Below are 15,036 nucleotides of genomic sequence, written 5' to 3'. Positions count from 1 at the left end.
TCTCTCCCCCACCAGCAGGATCAGGGAGAGAATCAGAGGGGTAGAAGTTAGAAAACTTGTGGATTGACATAAAGACAGTTTAACAGAGAAAGCCAAAGCTGTGCATGCAAGCAAAAAACCCCAAGAAATTAATTCACTGCTTCCCATGGGCAGGCAGGGGTTCAGCCATGTTCAGGAGAGCAGGGCCCCATCCTGCATAATGGTAACTTGGGAAGACAAACACCATCACTCCAAACATCCCCCTGCTTCCTCTTCTTCCCCCCATTTTATGTACTGACCATGATGTCATATGGTCTGGAATATCCCTCTGGTCAGTCCCCTGTCCAGGCTGTGTCTCCTCCCAAACTCCCATGCATCCCCCAGCCCCCTCCCCAGCATGGCAGCAGGAGAAGCAGAAAAGGCCTTGGCTCTGTGCAAACATTGCTCAGCAAGAACATCAACCCTGTGTTGAGCACAAATCCAAAACACAGGCCCATATCAACCACTGGAAAGAAAGTGAACCCTATTCCAGCCAAAACCAGCATAAACCTACATTCTTATTAACAGATGTAACAAAAGCCCCAAAAGGGCTTTCCCTTGATATTCTTTGTAAAGAGACTGAAACCTTTACACAATAAAATGCTCTTTTGGCTGTTTTGAGCTTCCTGATGTGTCTTTTTCCACCTAACTGATCTTGTAATTTTGCTTTAGTGATGAGGACTCAGGGGAGTCTCAGGTTAATCTTAAATACCAAGCTCTGGGCCCAGATGCAGATTGATAAAGCCAGTGAGAAGAGCATCCGGATCACTGCCATGGATACAGAGGACCAGGGAGTTAAAGTTTTTCTTATATCAGTGAGTACTGGTTTTTGGTTTCATCTTAACCTTCCTACTGAAGCAGGTGCTTGCTTAAACTGTAGTCAAGGTAACAGTCCCCTTTTTCTTTGCACCCTATACTGTCTTAGTATCACCCCTACCCCAAAGACAAGGGGCTTGGCAGATTTGCTTGTCCAAAAAGCCTTGCTAGTTGTGAAGAAAAGCCACATCCACGGCTGCTGTAGGAAACCAGGCTGTCCAAAGAATTGCCCATAGAGTCATACCTACTGTTCCATCCCTACTGAGACTGTGACTCTAGTGTTTAATGCAGATTGGTTTTTGCTATTAGGGAAAATGAGCATTATTTCATAGATTTCTGTGCAATAGTTAATGAAATTAGATCTGCTGGAACTTGCAGTACAGAAGTGCTGTCACAGCTGGGAGGATGGATAGGTGCTTACTGAAAGGGAAACACTAAAACTCTGTCAAGAACATTGTGTTAATAGTTAAGGGAAACACATTTTAACTTGGATTTTCTTCAGATAACAGAGTATTCAAAGCAGTAACAGGGTAGTGAAAGGGATTGCTGTGCTTGCTGAATGGGGAACAGCAATGCCATTCAGAATTACTGAAACACTTGAGAGCTCATCATACAGTAGGCAAGGAAGAGGTTATTGCTCAACCTTACACTTTACAGATTTGGAGAGGTCCAGATATGTTCTTTTGATTTACACTGATGAGACACAAGGAGTTGCAAAAGAATTAGTATTCCTAGGGATCAGAAATTAAGAGAACAGCAACAAACAGTCAGCTTCCCCTGAGACTTTAGGTTTGTAGGACTGGGATCTGGAGTCCCAGAGTAGAACTTAATGATACCAAATATCCCTTGATGAAGAAGCAGTGAAATTACTGGATAAGTTTTTCTCAGTATTCTTCTAGATTTGAAAGCTTGAGTTTATCTGTCATCAGGTTATTTACTTTTGATTTTAGTATTGATAAAAAGTATCTTGCTTGGAATTATTTATTCATTACAGCTCATTGCAAGGGAATTTCACAGATACAGAGGTGACAGATGGGGAGGATGGAAACAATTTTTTTGTGAAAGAATCTGAGAAGTGGGATTGTTACCTTACAGTTGACTTGGAGTAGTGGTAATAGTAGTTAATATGAGGACTTTACTGACATGGTGAAGACGAGAGTTTTGTAGTATTTGAAGGAAGTTTCCCTTTTAAATAATGTCCATTAAATATTTAGTTTAACAGGCCTAATAATTGATTGTATTGAAGGCATAAAGTGCCTCTGAGAGTAAAAACATATTCTTGGACAGGTTGCCACAAATGCTTCCCTTTCAAACAGAGTGTAAAAAAAAAAAAATCAGACTGACTGTTCATTCAGTTTTCTCATTATATCTTATGTTGAAATTTTATGTCAGTGCATCTTGAAACAATTAACTGACTTGATTATGATTAACTACTATATGAAGTTGAATGCTTGACAGACCTGGAAAAATCTGCAAGACTTTCATCAAAGATCTTTTTAATATAAGCTTTTGGGAGGTGTTAGAAAAGCTCTGTGGTTTCTGGGTGAAGAAGGTTATATGAAATCAACTGGTAGGGGGTATGTTAGCCAGGGGAAGCTGGAGCTGAGCAGAAGAATGTTCTCTCACCACCAGAGTTCAGTATGTCTGGTGTCCTGTTGTGTGTGTCACAGCCCACTCTGACTGGTTTGAAAAACCCTGTGTGAGAAGACTGAAAACTGTGCTGTGAAATTTGGCTTGGCTGGTGTGTGTTCTGTCAGCAGCATTTTATTCTAATTCCTTGCACCTCCTTGTTTCTGGATGTTAACAAATGCAGGCCAGCTCTAAAGACACAGGGCAGTTGTTTGCTGCTTTGCACCATCGCATCTTGGCCTTGAGGAGCAGGGTGGAACAGGAGCAGGAAGTTAAGAATGTAGCACCTGAGCCAGAGGTAACACAGTCAAACGAGGAAGACAGTGATGATGATGTCATTGCACCTTCAGGAGCAGTTGGAAGTGGTGAGTAAGACAGACAAGTGTTTCCTGTTTTCCCTGCATTTTTCTGTGTCATTCCTTAAAGCAGACTGTGCTCTCTGTACGTGGTGGATGTACTTCTGGCCTGTTACCTCTCACAGGTGTCTGTGGAGTAGGACTATGGCATGAATTGGCTTTTTGAATGCAGCTGCTTCTTGCTTCTTCTCCAAACTGGTAAAAGACCCCTGTACTGGGTCTCTCTTGAGTTATATGCCATGGTTTAGCTGAAGTTTTCTGAGCTCTGTTTCATTTCCAGGATTTCTAAGGGGTGGTTTTGAGTTTCATTTTTGTCTTCCCTATGGACAAGGGTGCACATAAAACCTGGGATTACTTGGGATCAGCAGGCAGGATCCAGACTGACCTTTGAGTAGAGAGCTGTTTGCAAAGCAGAAGGTTTACAAAGGGGCATGGAAAGAGTGTAATGATTTTTATTGTACATGAGGAGACCATACTTAAAGAAAAGCACTAAGTCTTCAGTTTGAGGAAGGCTTCCTTTTGTACTCTTGACTTGGAAGTCATCTGTGCTTTGCTTTCCTGTGCCTTAGAACATCCAGCCTCTGGCAGAGACCAGTCCTCTGTCCTGATTCACTGCAGATAAAAAGGAGGAATGAATATGAAGAAAAGCAGTGGGTGGATTGAAGAGGTTGGAAGCTGAGCTTTTAGGCTCTGGGATGCTACTGGGATCCCCAAACCAGATTAGTGAAGAACATAAAATTCCACAGTGGACAGACCTTAGTCTGGAGAGGGAAATGTAAGGCAGGAGAATTCTACAGTTCTCATTGTTATTGAACACCTGAACCTGAGATTTGTGTAGCCTGCTTGGGACGGGTCTCTTTTTGTAAGGCAAGAAACAAGATATTTTCTTATGACCAAGAACTGCTTTTATTGTTTCAGGTCCTAATGATGAAGGTGATGGGCAGAACGTTGGCAGCACATAGCAGATGTGAGCCAACCTGCTTGCAAGGCTGCTATGAACACCATCTTGCAGGCATCTCTGGGTACCCCAGGCCAGCGATTATTTCAGGCAGTGTCGAAGGCTCCAGGACTAAAGAACTGTGCATCCCTGTTCTGTTTGTTTGATTTTTTTGGTCTGGATCAGTAGATTCCACACAAAAAAAAAAAAAAAAGCAGACTTGGAAACTACCTGAATGTGGTTTGGGACGTTGAAAGCTCATCATATTGATGAGCAGGAAAAAAAACAAAACACACACAAAAAAAAAAAAACAAACACAAAAAAAACAACAACCCCAGAACAAAACAAAAAAAATCCCCCAACCAACCCCAAACATTTCCCCCCCTCTTCCTTGTAATTAAAATGGCACATTACAGCTTGTCACAGCTTTTCATTGGGACCTTTTGACTGTTTCTTCAGTAGTTCGTGTCTTGCAGGCGCCTCCGAATGGAACTTTTTGGTGCGGTTCCAACTCGAATTCTGCTTTTGCAGCCTCTGCTCCCCCTTGTGCAGGGAAAGCGTGTCCTCACCAATTCCTATGCTCACTGGCTGCCCTTTGGGGTTTCTTCTCTTTTTGGACTGCAGATGGGGCAGGTTATGCTTTTACCTTTCGATCCCCACAGAGGTTGTGGGCACCACTGTTCCCTGTCTGGTGGGTTTGGAAACAGAGAGAAACAAAACATTGTGGTTCACCAGAAAAGCTTTTTTTTTTTTTTAACGCAGTAATAAGAGACTTCAAAGCCCACAGGATGTTTTGCTAACTCCTTTCTTTCTTCCCATTTCATTATTATTATTTGGGGATTTATATTGTGGTGAAACTTTTTTTTTTATTTTAGTTTTTTCAATAAGATGCTCTTGTGTGTTGAAAAAGTGAAACTATTGTTTTGTACTGTTCTGTTACTATTTAAGGGAGAGCTAAGCCACTATAAATAATAGATGTTGCATACAGTTTTTCTTAGAAAATTATGTTTCTGTGGCTACAGTAAAGTGTAGGAGGCATACAGGTTACACCTTCAGAAAAGTTGATGAGGAAATAGCTGTTAGCCCTTGGAAGAATAAAATAGGCTCATGTAATGAGCTCTGCCAGCCATTAAAATAAATTGTATAATAAAGCAGCTCATTTAATGGCTTGATTCAACAAGCCATTTAAGCACTTGCCTGACTTAACTACATGTGAATAATCTAACTGAAGTCAATGCAACTCTTCATGCTTAAAGTTGAGGACATTTTTAAATATCTTGCTGAATTAATGGCCTTAAATAGAAAATATAACTTCTAACCCTTCCTGTCCCTGTTCTGTTTCCTTTTTCCCCTGTTCAGTCTTGCAGCATGAAGAAAAAGGTAATACTGCCAGCCTTGAGTAGTTTGGGCTGAAGGTTATTGTATTCTGTTCCACCAAAATAAAAGCAAGAATGTGTTTTCCTGTGTGTAATTCTGAAGTACTCCTACTGTAACCATAACTCTTTTTTTTGTTTTGTTTTTGTTTTTTAATCTTTTGAGCCTTTCGTGTGAAAGTTGATTTTTATTTTGTTATTAAAACATACAGTATGTTCTTGTCCAGCAAAGTTGGAATTTGGTAGTCACCAAGGACAGTGACCAGATCACTTTCACTATAAATTCCCCAAATTGTTCTACTTCCTTTATAAATAGTTTACTGGTAGATAATTTCTCACTTGTTCTTCTTGTTCTTCTGTAGGTTAAGGAGATCTAAAATGCACCACTTAAATGCTTCTTCCCCTTTCATTTTCTTTTAATGTGGCACGAATTGAAAATGGAAACTCAGGTAATAGCACAAAATCAACTTTGAAATTGAATATTCAAATAGCAGAACAGTCCTTATTGCCTCTGTTTTAATGGAACATACTTTTCACTGGCAGTCAAAAACAAGTTTTTTCCCTTGTATTTGTTGTTAATCATCGTTGGAGACTGATGCTGTTGGGGCAGGGGAGTGCTTTGCTTTTCCTGATAGCCAGTTGAAAGGAACATCTTGGATTACTTTTCTGGGAAGTGAAAAGGGCTAATGATAAGCTGTGCCACTGCATCTGTGATTTCTTTGGTTTTACCTGCTCATACCTTCTTGCATTTTGGGGTTTTTTTTTCTCCTTAGAATTATGGGGGTTTTTAACAATGCACAGACCTGTTGCTGCACCCCAAACCATGCCATGCTCTTACAGGAGCACAGCACATTCTTCAGCACCCACCTCACAACCGTTTCTGCATCACAAGGTCTGGGGAACTTCTGTGATTTCAAGTGAGTGACCTGCATTTTGGATCTGGGATCTTTTTACATTATTAAGGTGCTCAGATTTAAACTACTCTTTTCAAACACCCTTGAACCATAAAGCTGCTGCTTGTCAGCAGGTTGTTGTTCATAAAGAACATTAATAAGGTGTCTTGGTGAACAGGTCTATTTGTGGGGAAAACAGGCATTGTTTCCTGGTCCCAGACTTCATGGGGTCTATGCTGAGTCTCACTTTGAGGTGTTTTACCTAAAATGCAATTGGTGGTGCATGAAGATTCAAAAAAATGAAATAAGCATGCTTGCTTTGATGGGCTTTGGTGGTACACAATCACCTAGAGCATTCTAAAACCATCAGCAACTATTTACTGATGCGGATTTCATTTTAGCTTGAAGCTTTGCATAAATGTTTATAGTGAAGAGGGAAGTGTTACTGTGCACCCCTGACAGAATTGGCTGTGGGTTGAGTTCAGGCCCTGCCCAGCAAGATGTAGTTAGGCCAAAGCAAAACCCTGACTTAGCTCTCTGCTTTAAGCCTTAGTAAACCAGCAACAGGCAAAACCAGATAGTGCCCATGTGTCTCAAAAGATCTCTATAAGACTGTCATCCAAATGTACCTGGGAACTGCATTAAAACCTGTGCCAGGAAGCAAAGAAAACACTCTGAGCCCTGCCTTGTGTTTCCTGTCCTGGGCAGGGGCTGTCCAAGGGAGGGTGGGGACCAGCTCTGCTGCCTTCCCCTGGACCACACTCCTGCTCCATCTTTCCCCTTAGGTCTGTTGTTAACTTATGGATGGTGTTGGCAATTCTTGTGTAGCCTGTTCTGGCTGCTGACCCACATGGCCACGGCCTTTCAGGTTTTCCAGGGGGAAAAAAAGATACTGCAGAGTGTAATAATAAAGTTGAGCCCACCTGCTGATGAGTCAACGTTGTGCCCTGGCAGCCAGGAGGGCCATGGGGGGCATTGGGCATAGATGGCATTGCCACCCAGTCCAGGGAGGGGATTGTCCTGCTCTGCTCTGCCCTGAGGCAGCCTCACCTTGAGTCCTGTGGCCAGGTTTGGGCACCACAATATAAGGAAGACATGAAGCTCTTGGAGACTGTCCAAAGGAGGGCAGTGAGGATGGTGAAGGGTCTGGAGGGGAAGCCTTAGGAGGAGTTGCTTAGGTCACTTGGTTTGTTCAGCCTGGAGGAGACCGAGGGGAGACCTCACTGGGGTCTTCAACATCCTCCTGAGGGGAAGAGGAGAGGCAGGTACAGATCTCTTCACTCTTGTGGCCAGTGACAGGACCCCAGGGAGTGGCTGGAGCTGAGTCAGGGGAGGTTGAGGTTGGATTTCAAGTAAAGGTTTTTCACCCAGAGCGTGGTTGGGCACTGAACAGGCTTCCCAGGAAAGTGATCACAACACCAGGGCTGTCTGAGCTCAAGAAGCATTTTAACAGTTCTCTCAGTCACATGGTGGGATTGTTGGGGTGTCCTGCACAGCACCAGGAGTTGGACTTGATCATCCTGATGGGTCCCTTCCAACTCAGTGTATTCTGAGTGTCTCTGAAAATGTTGCTAGTGGTGGTGTCACTGAAGCCAGAAGTAAAACCTCTTATCCATAAAATGAAATATAAGATTACACCCTCAGGAAATATAAACATTAAGGTAAGGAAATGTGTAATTACAGCATCTTTCTGTTGTCCAGTTCCTGCTGCTTCAGAGAAGACAGGGCAAGGAATGATTTAAATAAATGAGTCCTCAGCCATCCTCCACTGGAACCAAGCTGGGAGGTGACCAGACTGTTAGAAGCTTGCAGGAATTAAAAAGAACCTCCAACTTTGTAATGGATTCTCCCTGTTCCCAGTCACTGAGGTATCAATTGATTCCATTGCTTAGGTATTCCTGCTATGAAATGACTGTTCCTAACATGTCCCATTCTGCAGTTCAACTGGCCTCTTGCTCTCCCAGTGAGTGTAGAAAATGGTTTATTTCCTTTCTAGAAACATGTTACATATTTGAAAATTTTACCATGTTTCCCCATAAACTTCTCTAGTTTTAGGAATTCCAGTTATGATAATTGCCATAATTTGTCATACAAGATTTCATTAAACTGACTTTTCACTGTGTGCTTTTTCTCCCCTTATTATTTGGTCTTTCTGTGCACTGACTTGCTTAAACTGAACTCCAGACCATTGTGTGGGTAGCAGAGAAATTCAGACAGCAATTTATAAAGGTATTTTATTTTACAGGTATTTTTTCCTCCTATGAAATCAGCACAGAGCAGCACAGGTACAAGAGAGAATTGCTAAACTAGACTGTTAAAATCAGTCTTGATTTTTCGCTGCTAGGTGATGGTACAGGTATCTTGTAAAGAAATGCTCACAGATAATTTCTGTAAATAAAAATCTCATTCAAATATAGAATTCAGAGCTCCCTTTTGGCTACCTCCTTTCCAGGGCACTCCATTTTGTAAAGATACAAAAGCTGAATTTGTCTCTGAGAACACTGGTAATTCCATTGCAGGGGGTGGGCAGTGAATGCCTTTTCCAAGGATGTCTGTGGGATATGTTTTAAATGAGCCACTCCTGATCGAATTTTGGTAGCTTTACTTCAGCTTCTGATGAAGCCTTGGAAAAGCTGAGTGCTGTGATGTGTTCCAGAGACCAGGAGGTGTCATTGAGCCTGTGCTGCTGGTAACACTTACTGAGCATCTGTGTACTGACTGTACACATGGGAAAGGCTTTTCCTCTTCTCCTCTGAAAAGCAGCTCAGTCTGTTGCCCATTTAGCAGACAAGATAAATTCTGATTCTGGAGAGTTCAGACCACTTCATCTGCAGATAGGAAATCTGTTGGACAAGGCCCTGTAAAAAGCTTCCCAGAGGGGAGAATGGGGAAACGTTTTGAATGTGATTTGCTGCTGGATGGTTCTGCCATTTCTAAAAACGTTTCAGAGGTAGAAGGAGCCCGGGTTATTTGTAGCTTCTAGTAGCGTGGCAAGCCACTCCCCCGTTTAAGGGGACTAATACTCTATAGCAGCAAACGGGTTTGTCTGTGGTTTAAATACTTGGAGCCAAGCTAGATGTTTTAAGAGTAATGTTACAATAATTATATGTTGCTTTCCCTGCAACTTGCCTGTTTATAGTAAGGTAGCTGTTCTCTCGTACTGTAACAGTTCTCTGATTAGCAGTCACTGCCTTGGGAGAGTCTTGCAGGCTGAGGATGGGTGGATATCTGCTGGATAACCCCTACCTGCAGTGTGCCAGTCCCCAAGGTTGGCTGCGGTCCCTCCACGAGGCAAGTGAAGAGCTGCACAAAACTGGGTGCTGAGTCTTGTGCTCCAGGCACTGTACCTGCTGCAAAAGAGGAGAGATGGGAATTGTCAGTCCCACCTCCCGGGTGTGTGAAAGAAGAGATACAAATCTGCCTGGGGATACAGACTCAGACGAGCTTTTAACAACTGCTTGGAGCCCAGGATGCTGTTTGTTACTTAATGGTGAAGAGTCTTGGCCTGTGCAGGACTCGTGGATTCTGCATATTAATATCAGGGAAGGAGCAAGATTTGGTGGATTCCGTGTATTTATATCGGGGGAAGGAGCGTTTGCAGCATGTGCTGCCCTGGAGCTGAGGGTTTTCTCATCCTGCTGTCTGGAAAGGTGACAAATTCCTTTGTCTTATGTGCTTAGAAAGGGCTTTGCAGGAGGGGCAAAGCTTCTCTAAAACCCACTTCCTTTAGTAAACCACCGTAAGCTGTTCCTTGGGATAAGTTGGGGCAGTAGCATCCAGCTCCAGCTGTTTTGAGCTCCTGTCCCAGAGAAGAGGTGTTGGGGGGGGCTAAACATGTTGGGAAATGCAGAAATCAAGCATTTAATGTGTTTTTCACATACCTGCCTATTTCTCTTTCCCCTGTGAGAGAAAGCTTGAGCTAACGTCGATACAGTTGTGGACTACTTCACTCAGCTGTTGGAACTGGAGCTGTTTCAAGGGTCGGGAAAACAAAGGGAAGAGCTTTGCTCGAAGACGTGTCACTGAGAAGGCAGAGAGTTCTGTTTTTATCAGCAAACTGTGAAGAGCTGGAAAAATAAATGCATAAAAGCATCGGTATAAGCCTGAGTGTGTCAAAGCATCTTTATTATTACAGAAGGAAAAAGGACCATACAGCAGTATAGAGAGAGCCAGAGAATTAAAATGGAATCCTTGAAAATTCATAAAAAATTATCCAAGAGGTAAAGTTGTAGACCCTACACACAAAAAACCCCAAAACCCACTACCCCTCTCCCCCACAAAACCAAACCAAAACAAAAAACCCAGAAAGCAACTGAAACCAAAAAACACACCCCAACAAAACAAAGCCACAACCTCCCCCCGAGTCAGAGCCCCCGGTTTAGGCGGAGAGCCTGAGAGCTGCGGGTGGGGAAACCGGGAACACGGGGTAGAAATCCTTTAGGAAAATGATCGTACGGCTGCGCTCGGGCACCGGCTGGGGCGGGACAGGGACTGTCGGGCCTGGATCGGGGGGTCCGGGCTCGGGGGGTCCCGGCCCGGACGGGTCTGGGATCGGGGGGGTCCCGGATTGGGGGTTCCCGGATCGGGAGGTCTCGGATCGTGGAGTCTCGGATCGGAGGGGTCCCGACTCGAGGGGGTCCCGGCTCGGGGGGTCAAGGATCGGGGAGTCCCGGATTGGGGATTCCCGGCCCGGTGGGTCCCGGCTCGGGGTTCCCGGACTGGGGGGGTCCCGGCTCGGGGGGTCCCGGCCCCTCACGGGGCGGGTTGGGGGGTGGATGGGGCGGAGCTCGTGCCCGCGCGGTGCCTCCCCCGGGCGCGCCCCCGCGGGGCGGGGCGGGGCGGGGCCGCGCGTGCTCTGGCGGTCGCTGCCCGTGCCCTTGTCGCCATGGCGGGCTACTGGGACGGCCCCGAGGGCGAGCACTGCGCGGAGCGGACCTGGTTCACCACGCGCGTGGGCGCGGCCGTGGGTGGGCAGCGTGAGGGGGGAGCGGGGGGCGCGGGCGGGCGGCCGAGCGGGGCCCGGGCCCGGCCGCGGGCGGTGACGGGCGGTGCTGTGTTGCAGGCCTGGTCGGGGCGGCGTATCGCATCATCCTGCTGCGGCCCGGCTCGGCGCTGGCCGCGCTGCAGACGGCGGCGGCGGACAGTGTGACCATGGGTAAGGGCTGAGACCCCGGACAGTGTGACCATGGGTAAGGGCCGGGACCCCGGACAGTGTGACCGTGGGTAAGGGCCGGGACCCCGGACAGTGTGACCATGGGTAAGGGCCGGGACCCCGGACAGTGTGACCATGGGTAAGGGCCGGGACCCCGGACAGTGTGACCGTGGGTAAGGGCCGGGACCTCGGACAGTGTGACCGTGGGTAAGGGCTGAGACCCCGGACAGTGTGACCATGGGTAAGGGCTGAGACCCCGGACAGTGTGACCATGGGTAAGGGCCGGGACCCCGGACAGTGTGACCATGGGTAAGGGCTGAGACCTCGGACAGTGTGACCGTGGGTAAGGGCTGAGACCTCGGACAGTGTGACCGTGGGTAAGGGCTGAGACCTCGGACAGTGTGACCGTGGGTAAGGGCTGAGACCTCAGACAGTGTGACCGTGGGTAAGGGCTGAGACCCCGGACAGTGTGACCGTGGGTAAGGGCTGAGACCCCGGACAGTGTGACCGTGGGTAAGGGCTGAGACCTCAGACAGTGTGACCGTGGGTAAGGGCTGAGACCTCGGACAGTGTGACCATGGGTAAGGGCTGAGACCCCGGACAGTGTGACCGTGGGTAAGGGCTGAGACCTCAGACAGTGTGACCGTGGGTAAGGGCTGGGACCTCAGACAGTGTGACCGTGGGTAAGGGCCGGGACCTCAGTGTGACCGTGGGTAAGGGCCGGGACCCCGGACAGTGCGATCGCAGGTGTGGGCTGACACCCCGGGCGATGTCACCATGGGTAAGGGCCAGGACCCCGGACAGTGTGACCGTGGGTAAGGGCCAGGACCCCCCGCTCTGCCCCCGGCTTCGCCTCCGTGCCCTCACGGTGTCCGTGTTCCCTTCTCCGCCGGCCCCAGGTCGGGGTTTGGCCGGGAACGCTGGACTAGAAAGACGTTTACCAGCCAGTTTATGGGCAATAATATAGTGAAAGCAAACTTATTTCTTTCAGGCGTTGTGTATAATAAACTGCGTTGTGTCTAATAAACTGAAAAGTACTGCAATGCATTTGGTGACAAAAGGAAAGTAAATAGAGGGTTTTTTTCCCCATCGTGCTCTGTAGCCAAGGAGAAACCGTGTATTTGTCTTGCATTGCCTTTAGAAGAGGAAGTGAGCGGTGAAGAGAGGAGCAGGGGGCTCAGGGGACTGCTGCAGATGGAGAGCTACGTGGTTGAAGCTCCCCTGGGTTTTTCTGACACAGCTCTTTGCCAAAGTTTGCAGCTGTATCAATGCAGGGACAAGATGCATAATTCAGTGAACAGGATGCTGCTACTTTGCAGTGTCTTAATGCAATTCAAAATCCTTAATTAAATTTCAAAATCAGTTTACAAAAAAAAGAATAATTCACAAACTCAGTCCATTTTTCTACTACCTAGAAATCACTGTGAGCCCCAGGCAGGCAGAGGAGGAAAGTGCCAGGACCAGTGGTCTGCAGGGGAGAGCAGAGACATCGGGGTTGCTCTGCAGTGCTCAGTGAGGCGGATTTGCAGGGACCCGGGGGCTGAGTTTGAGTGCAGAGCCCGGGCAGGTCTGGGGAGATGCTGCAGAGACACCTCTGCTCCCCTCTGGTACCCCCTGCTGTCCCCTGTCTCCTCGGGAAAGGCTGTTACACCGATCACCGGGCAGGATGTGGTGCCTCACCTGCTGACAGGGGGGGCTCTGGGGGTCCAGGTGAGGGGGACCCACATGCCCAGGGAGCTGGATGAGACAATGATGAGACAATGAGACGTTGCAGCGGCTGGGATGGGATGTCCCTGGGAAATGGGAAGCAGATCTTCATTGTCCCTTGTAGCTACTCTGAGTGTCAAAATCATGCTCGGTGTGAATTCTCGGGTCACTGAGGGTTTTGTTTTGGTTTTTTTACTTCTCGTTTACAGCTACACTGGGAGCTGTGTTTGGCTTAGGTACCTGCCTCAGTGCCCAAGTCCGGGAGGAGCCACACAGTCCTTTGGACTATTTTGTTGGTGGCTGTGCCTCAGGAGCTGTCGTGGGAGCGAGAGGTAACTGTGCACAACGCCTGCAATGAAATGAGCCCTTGCTGGTTTTAGAAACTTTTGTCTTGGGGAAAAATGTTAAATGATGTTGGTGTCAGGCTTCTTTGGTGAAGATTCATCTCAGCCTCTGATTCATGCACTCCATGAATAAAATAAACAGGGCTACAGGAGGGAGGACGTGGAAGGGAACGTAAAGTGATACACAGAATGAAAGCAGGACTGACCTAATACTGCCAGTTAGAACTACCAGTTATACCTGAAAATTGCAGGATATGAAAAATGTAGTTGTGGAAACACGTTTTCTTGGCAACAAGTGTGATTTATTTTACGCAGAAAGTACAGTCTAATGTCTGCCTTGTGAATTCTTCACATGGTCTGAGGGACAAGCTGTGTCCTGCTGCTGTTGCTCCTGTGGCCCTTTGTCAGGCTTGAGCAGCTCCTGCAGATGCTAACACAGCTCTGTTTTCTGTAGGCATTCAGACTTGAACCTAAAGAAGTGAGGGATTTACTTAGGTTGTAATCATGGTGAAATAGAATTTATCTTTACTTGTCCTAATTGATGAGCCTGATGAAAGTTCAAAGCAGTGATTGTTACTTTTGTCACTCAAATGAGCCATGTAAGATTGCCCAGAAAGGGATGGGGCAGTGGGTTATCAAAACTGATATTTCAAATTGCAGGCTAAAAGCGTGAGAAAACTCAATTTTATAAAAAGGTTACTTTTCCAATCTCTCTGGGCAGACAGTGTTGCTGATGGTCAAGGGGCCTTTGAAAAATGGCAGAGTCTGTTGAGATAAATTGCACAGGACTTGTGCCCTAACTGGTCTTTTCTGGTTTGATGTTTCTCCAGCTCGCAGTTACTTCGCTGGCACCACGGCTTGTCTGGGGCTGGGATTCACTGCAGCCCTCCTGAAGATTGCAAACATTGAGGGCTGGAGGCTGACGGGACCTCCCAAGCTGTAAATGTCACCTTTCCTCCCTGTGTGTGAGCTGGCTTCCTAATGCTCTGTGTACTTAGGACGTTGTGTAATAAAGGTTTGGTCAAACCAGGAGTTGTCACAACATTGTGGTGTCGTGTGGCTGCTCCTGGTGTTTGGGCTGAGGTGCAGAAACCTGGAGCTGCTGGAGGGGAAGTGGGATCTGCTGCTCGTCTGCTCCTCCTGCAGCGATTTCTGTGCACGAGTTGTTTTGCCTCCCTGTCTCAGCATTGTGAGCACAGATGTGGGGGCTGCACTGGAGCTTCAGGGTGATCCTTGTAGTCTCCAGCGGGTCCTGCAGGACTTTGTGACAGGGATTGGGATTGCACCACACTGAGCCCATCTGTGAGGGTCTGGAGCCGAAGCTTCTGCAGTGGTGCTTTGGCTCTGGGCTGAGGATGGGGAAGGTGGGGTGAGGAAGGAGGTGTGGGTTGCCCACAACAAGGTGTCTGTGAGCCTGGGGGCTTTGTCCAAAAAGCATTTCAGGAAGTGCGGAGCCAACAGCTTCAGGGTTGGAATTGAGGAACATCTGAAGCTGAAAGGGACCCTTGGATGCCATCTGAGAACTGGAGCAGGTTGCTTATAGCTGTGTCTGGTTCAATTTTCTGTGAACAAACTGAACTGTGTCCAGCAAACCCAGCAAGAAGGTGGAGAGCATGAAGGCACAGGATGCACAAGGAGAGGTGAGAACAGGATCATTCCACCTGGAGAAAAGAAGGTTAAGGGCTGATCTAATGGCTGCAGAAAGGGCAGGCTCAGGTGTGCAGCAAAGTGTGGGAAGTAACAAGCACAAGTTGAAGGTAAGGAAATTCTAACTAGATAGAAGGAAAAAAACCTGGCAGGCAGGGTAGGTA

At 47.0% G+C, this 15,036-nt stretch overlaps 2 protein-coding genes across 4 annotated transcripts in view; both read left to right on the top strand.

Annotated features, from left to right (window-relative positions):
* Positions 1 to 6,903, top strand: part of RANBP3 (RAN binding protein 3) — a 48,511-nt gene extending 41,608 nt beyond the window's left edge. For all 3 annotated transcript variants that reach the window (XM_032711883.1, XM_032711881.1, XM_032711882.1), the window contains 3 exons: positions 691 to 833; positions 2,648 to 2,828; positions 3,738 to 6,903. In XM_032711883.1, coding sequence (XP_032567774.1) covers positions 691 to 833; positions 2,648 to 2,828; positions 3,738 to 3,781 — 368 coding nt within the window. In that variant the 3' untranslated portion in view covers positions 3,782 to 6,903. The remainder of the gene's footprint in view (positions 1 to 690; positions 834 to 2,647; positions 2,829 to 3,737) is intronic.
* A 3,950-nt stretch (positions 6,904 to 10,853) lies between these two features.
* NDUFA11 (NADH:ubiquinone oxidoreductase subunit A11) lies at positions 10,854 to 14,267 on the top strand. The gene is made up of 4 exons (XM_032711924.1): positions 10,854 to 10,989; positions 11,085 to 11,177; positions 13,091 to 13,213; positions 14,056 to 14,267. Exons 1-4 carry the CDS (start codon positions 10,908 to 10,910, stop codon positions 14,166 to 14,168), a joined length of 411 nt encoding a protein of 136 aa, XP_032567815.1. The 5' UTR covers positions 10,854 to 10,907; the 3' UTR covers positions 14,169 to 14,267.
* The last annotated feature ends 769 nt before the right edge of the window (positions 14,268 to 15,036 follow it).

This window comes from Chiroxiphia lanceolata, chromosome 27 (genome assembly GCF_009829145.1).
Source record: "Chiroxiphia lanceolata isolate bChiLan1 chromosome 27, bChiLan1.pri, whole genome shotgun sequence".
Lineage (NCBI taxonomy): Eukaryota > Metazoa > Chordata > Aves > Passeriformes > Pipridae > Chiroxiphia > Chiroxiphia lanceolata.
This window is presented reverse-complemented; position numbering and strand designations above follow the sequence as displayed.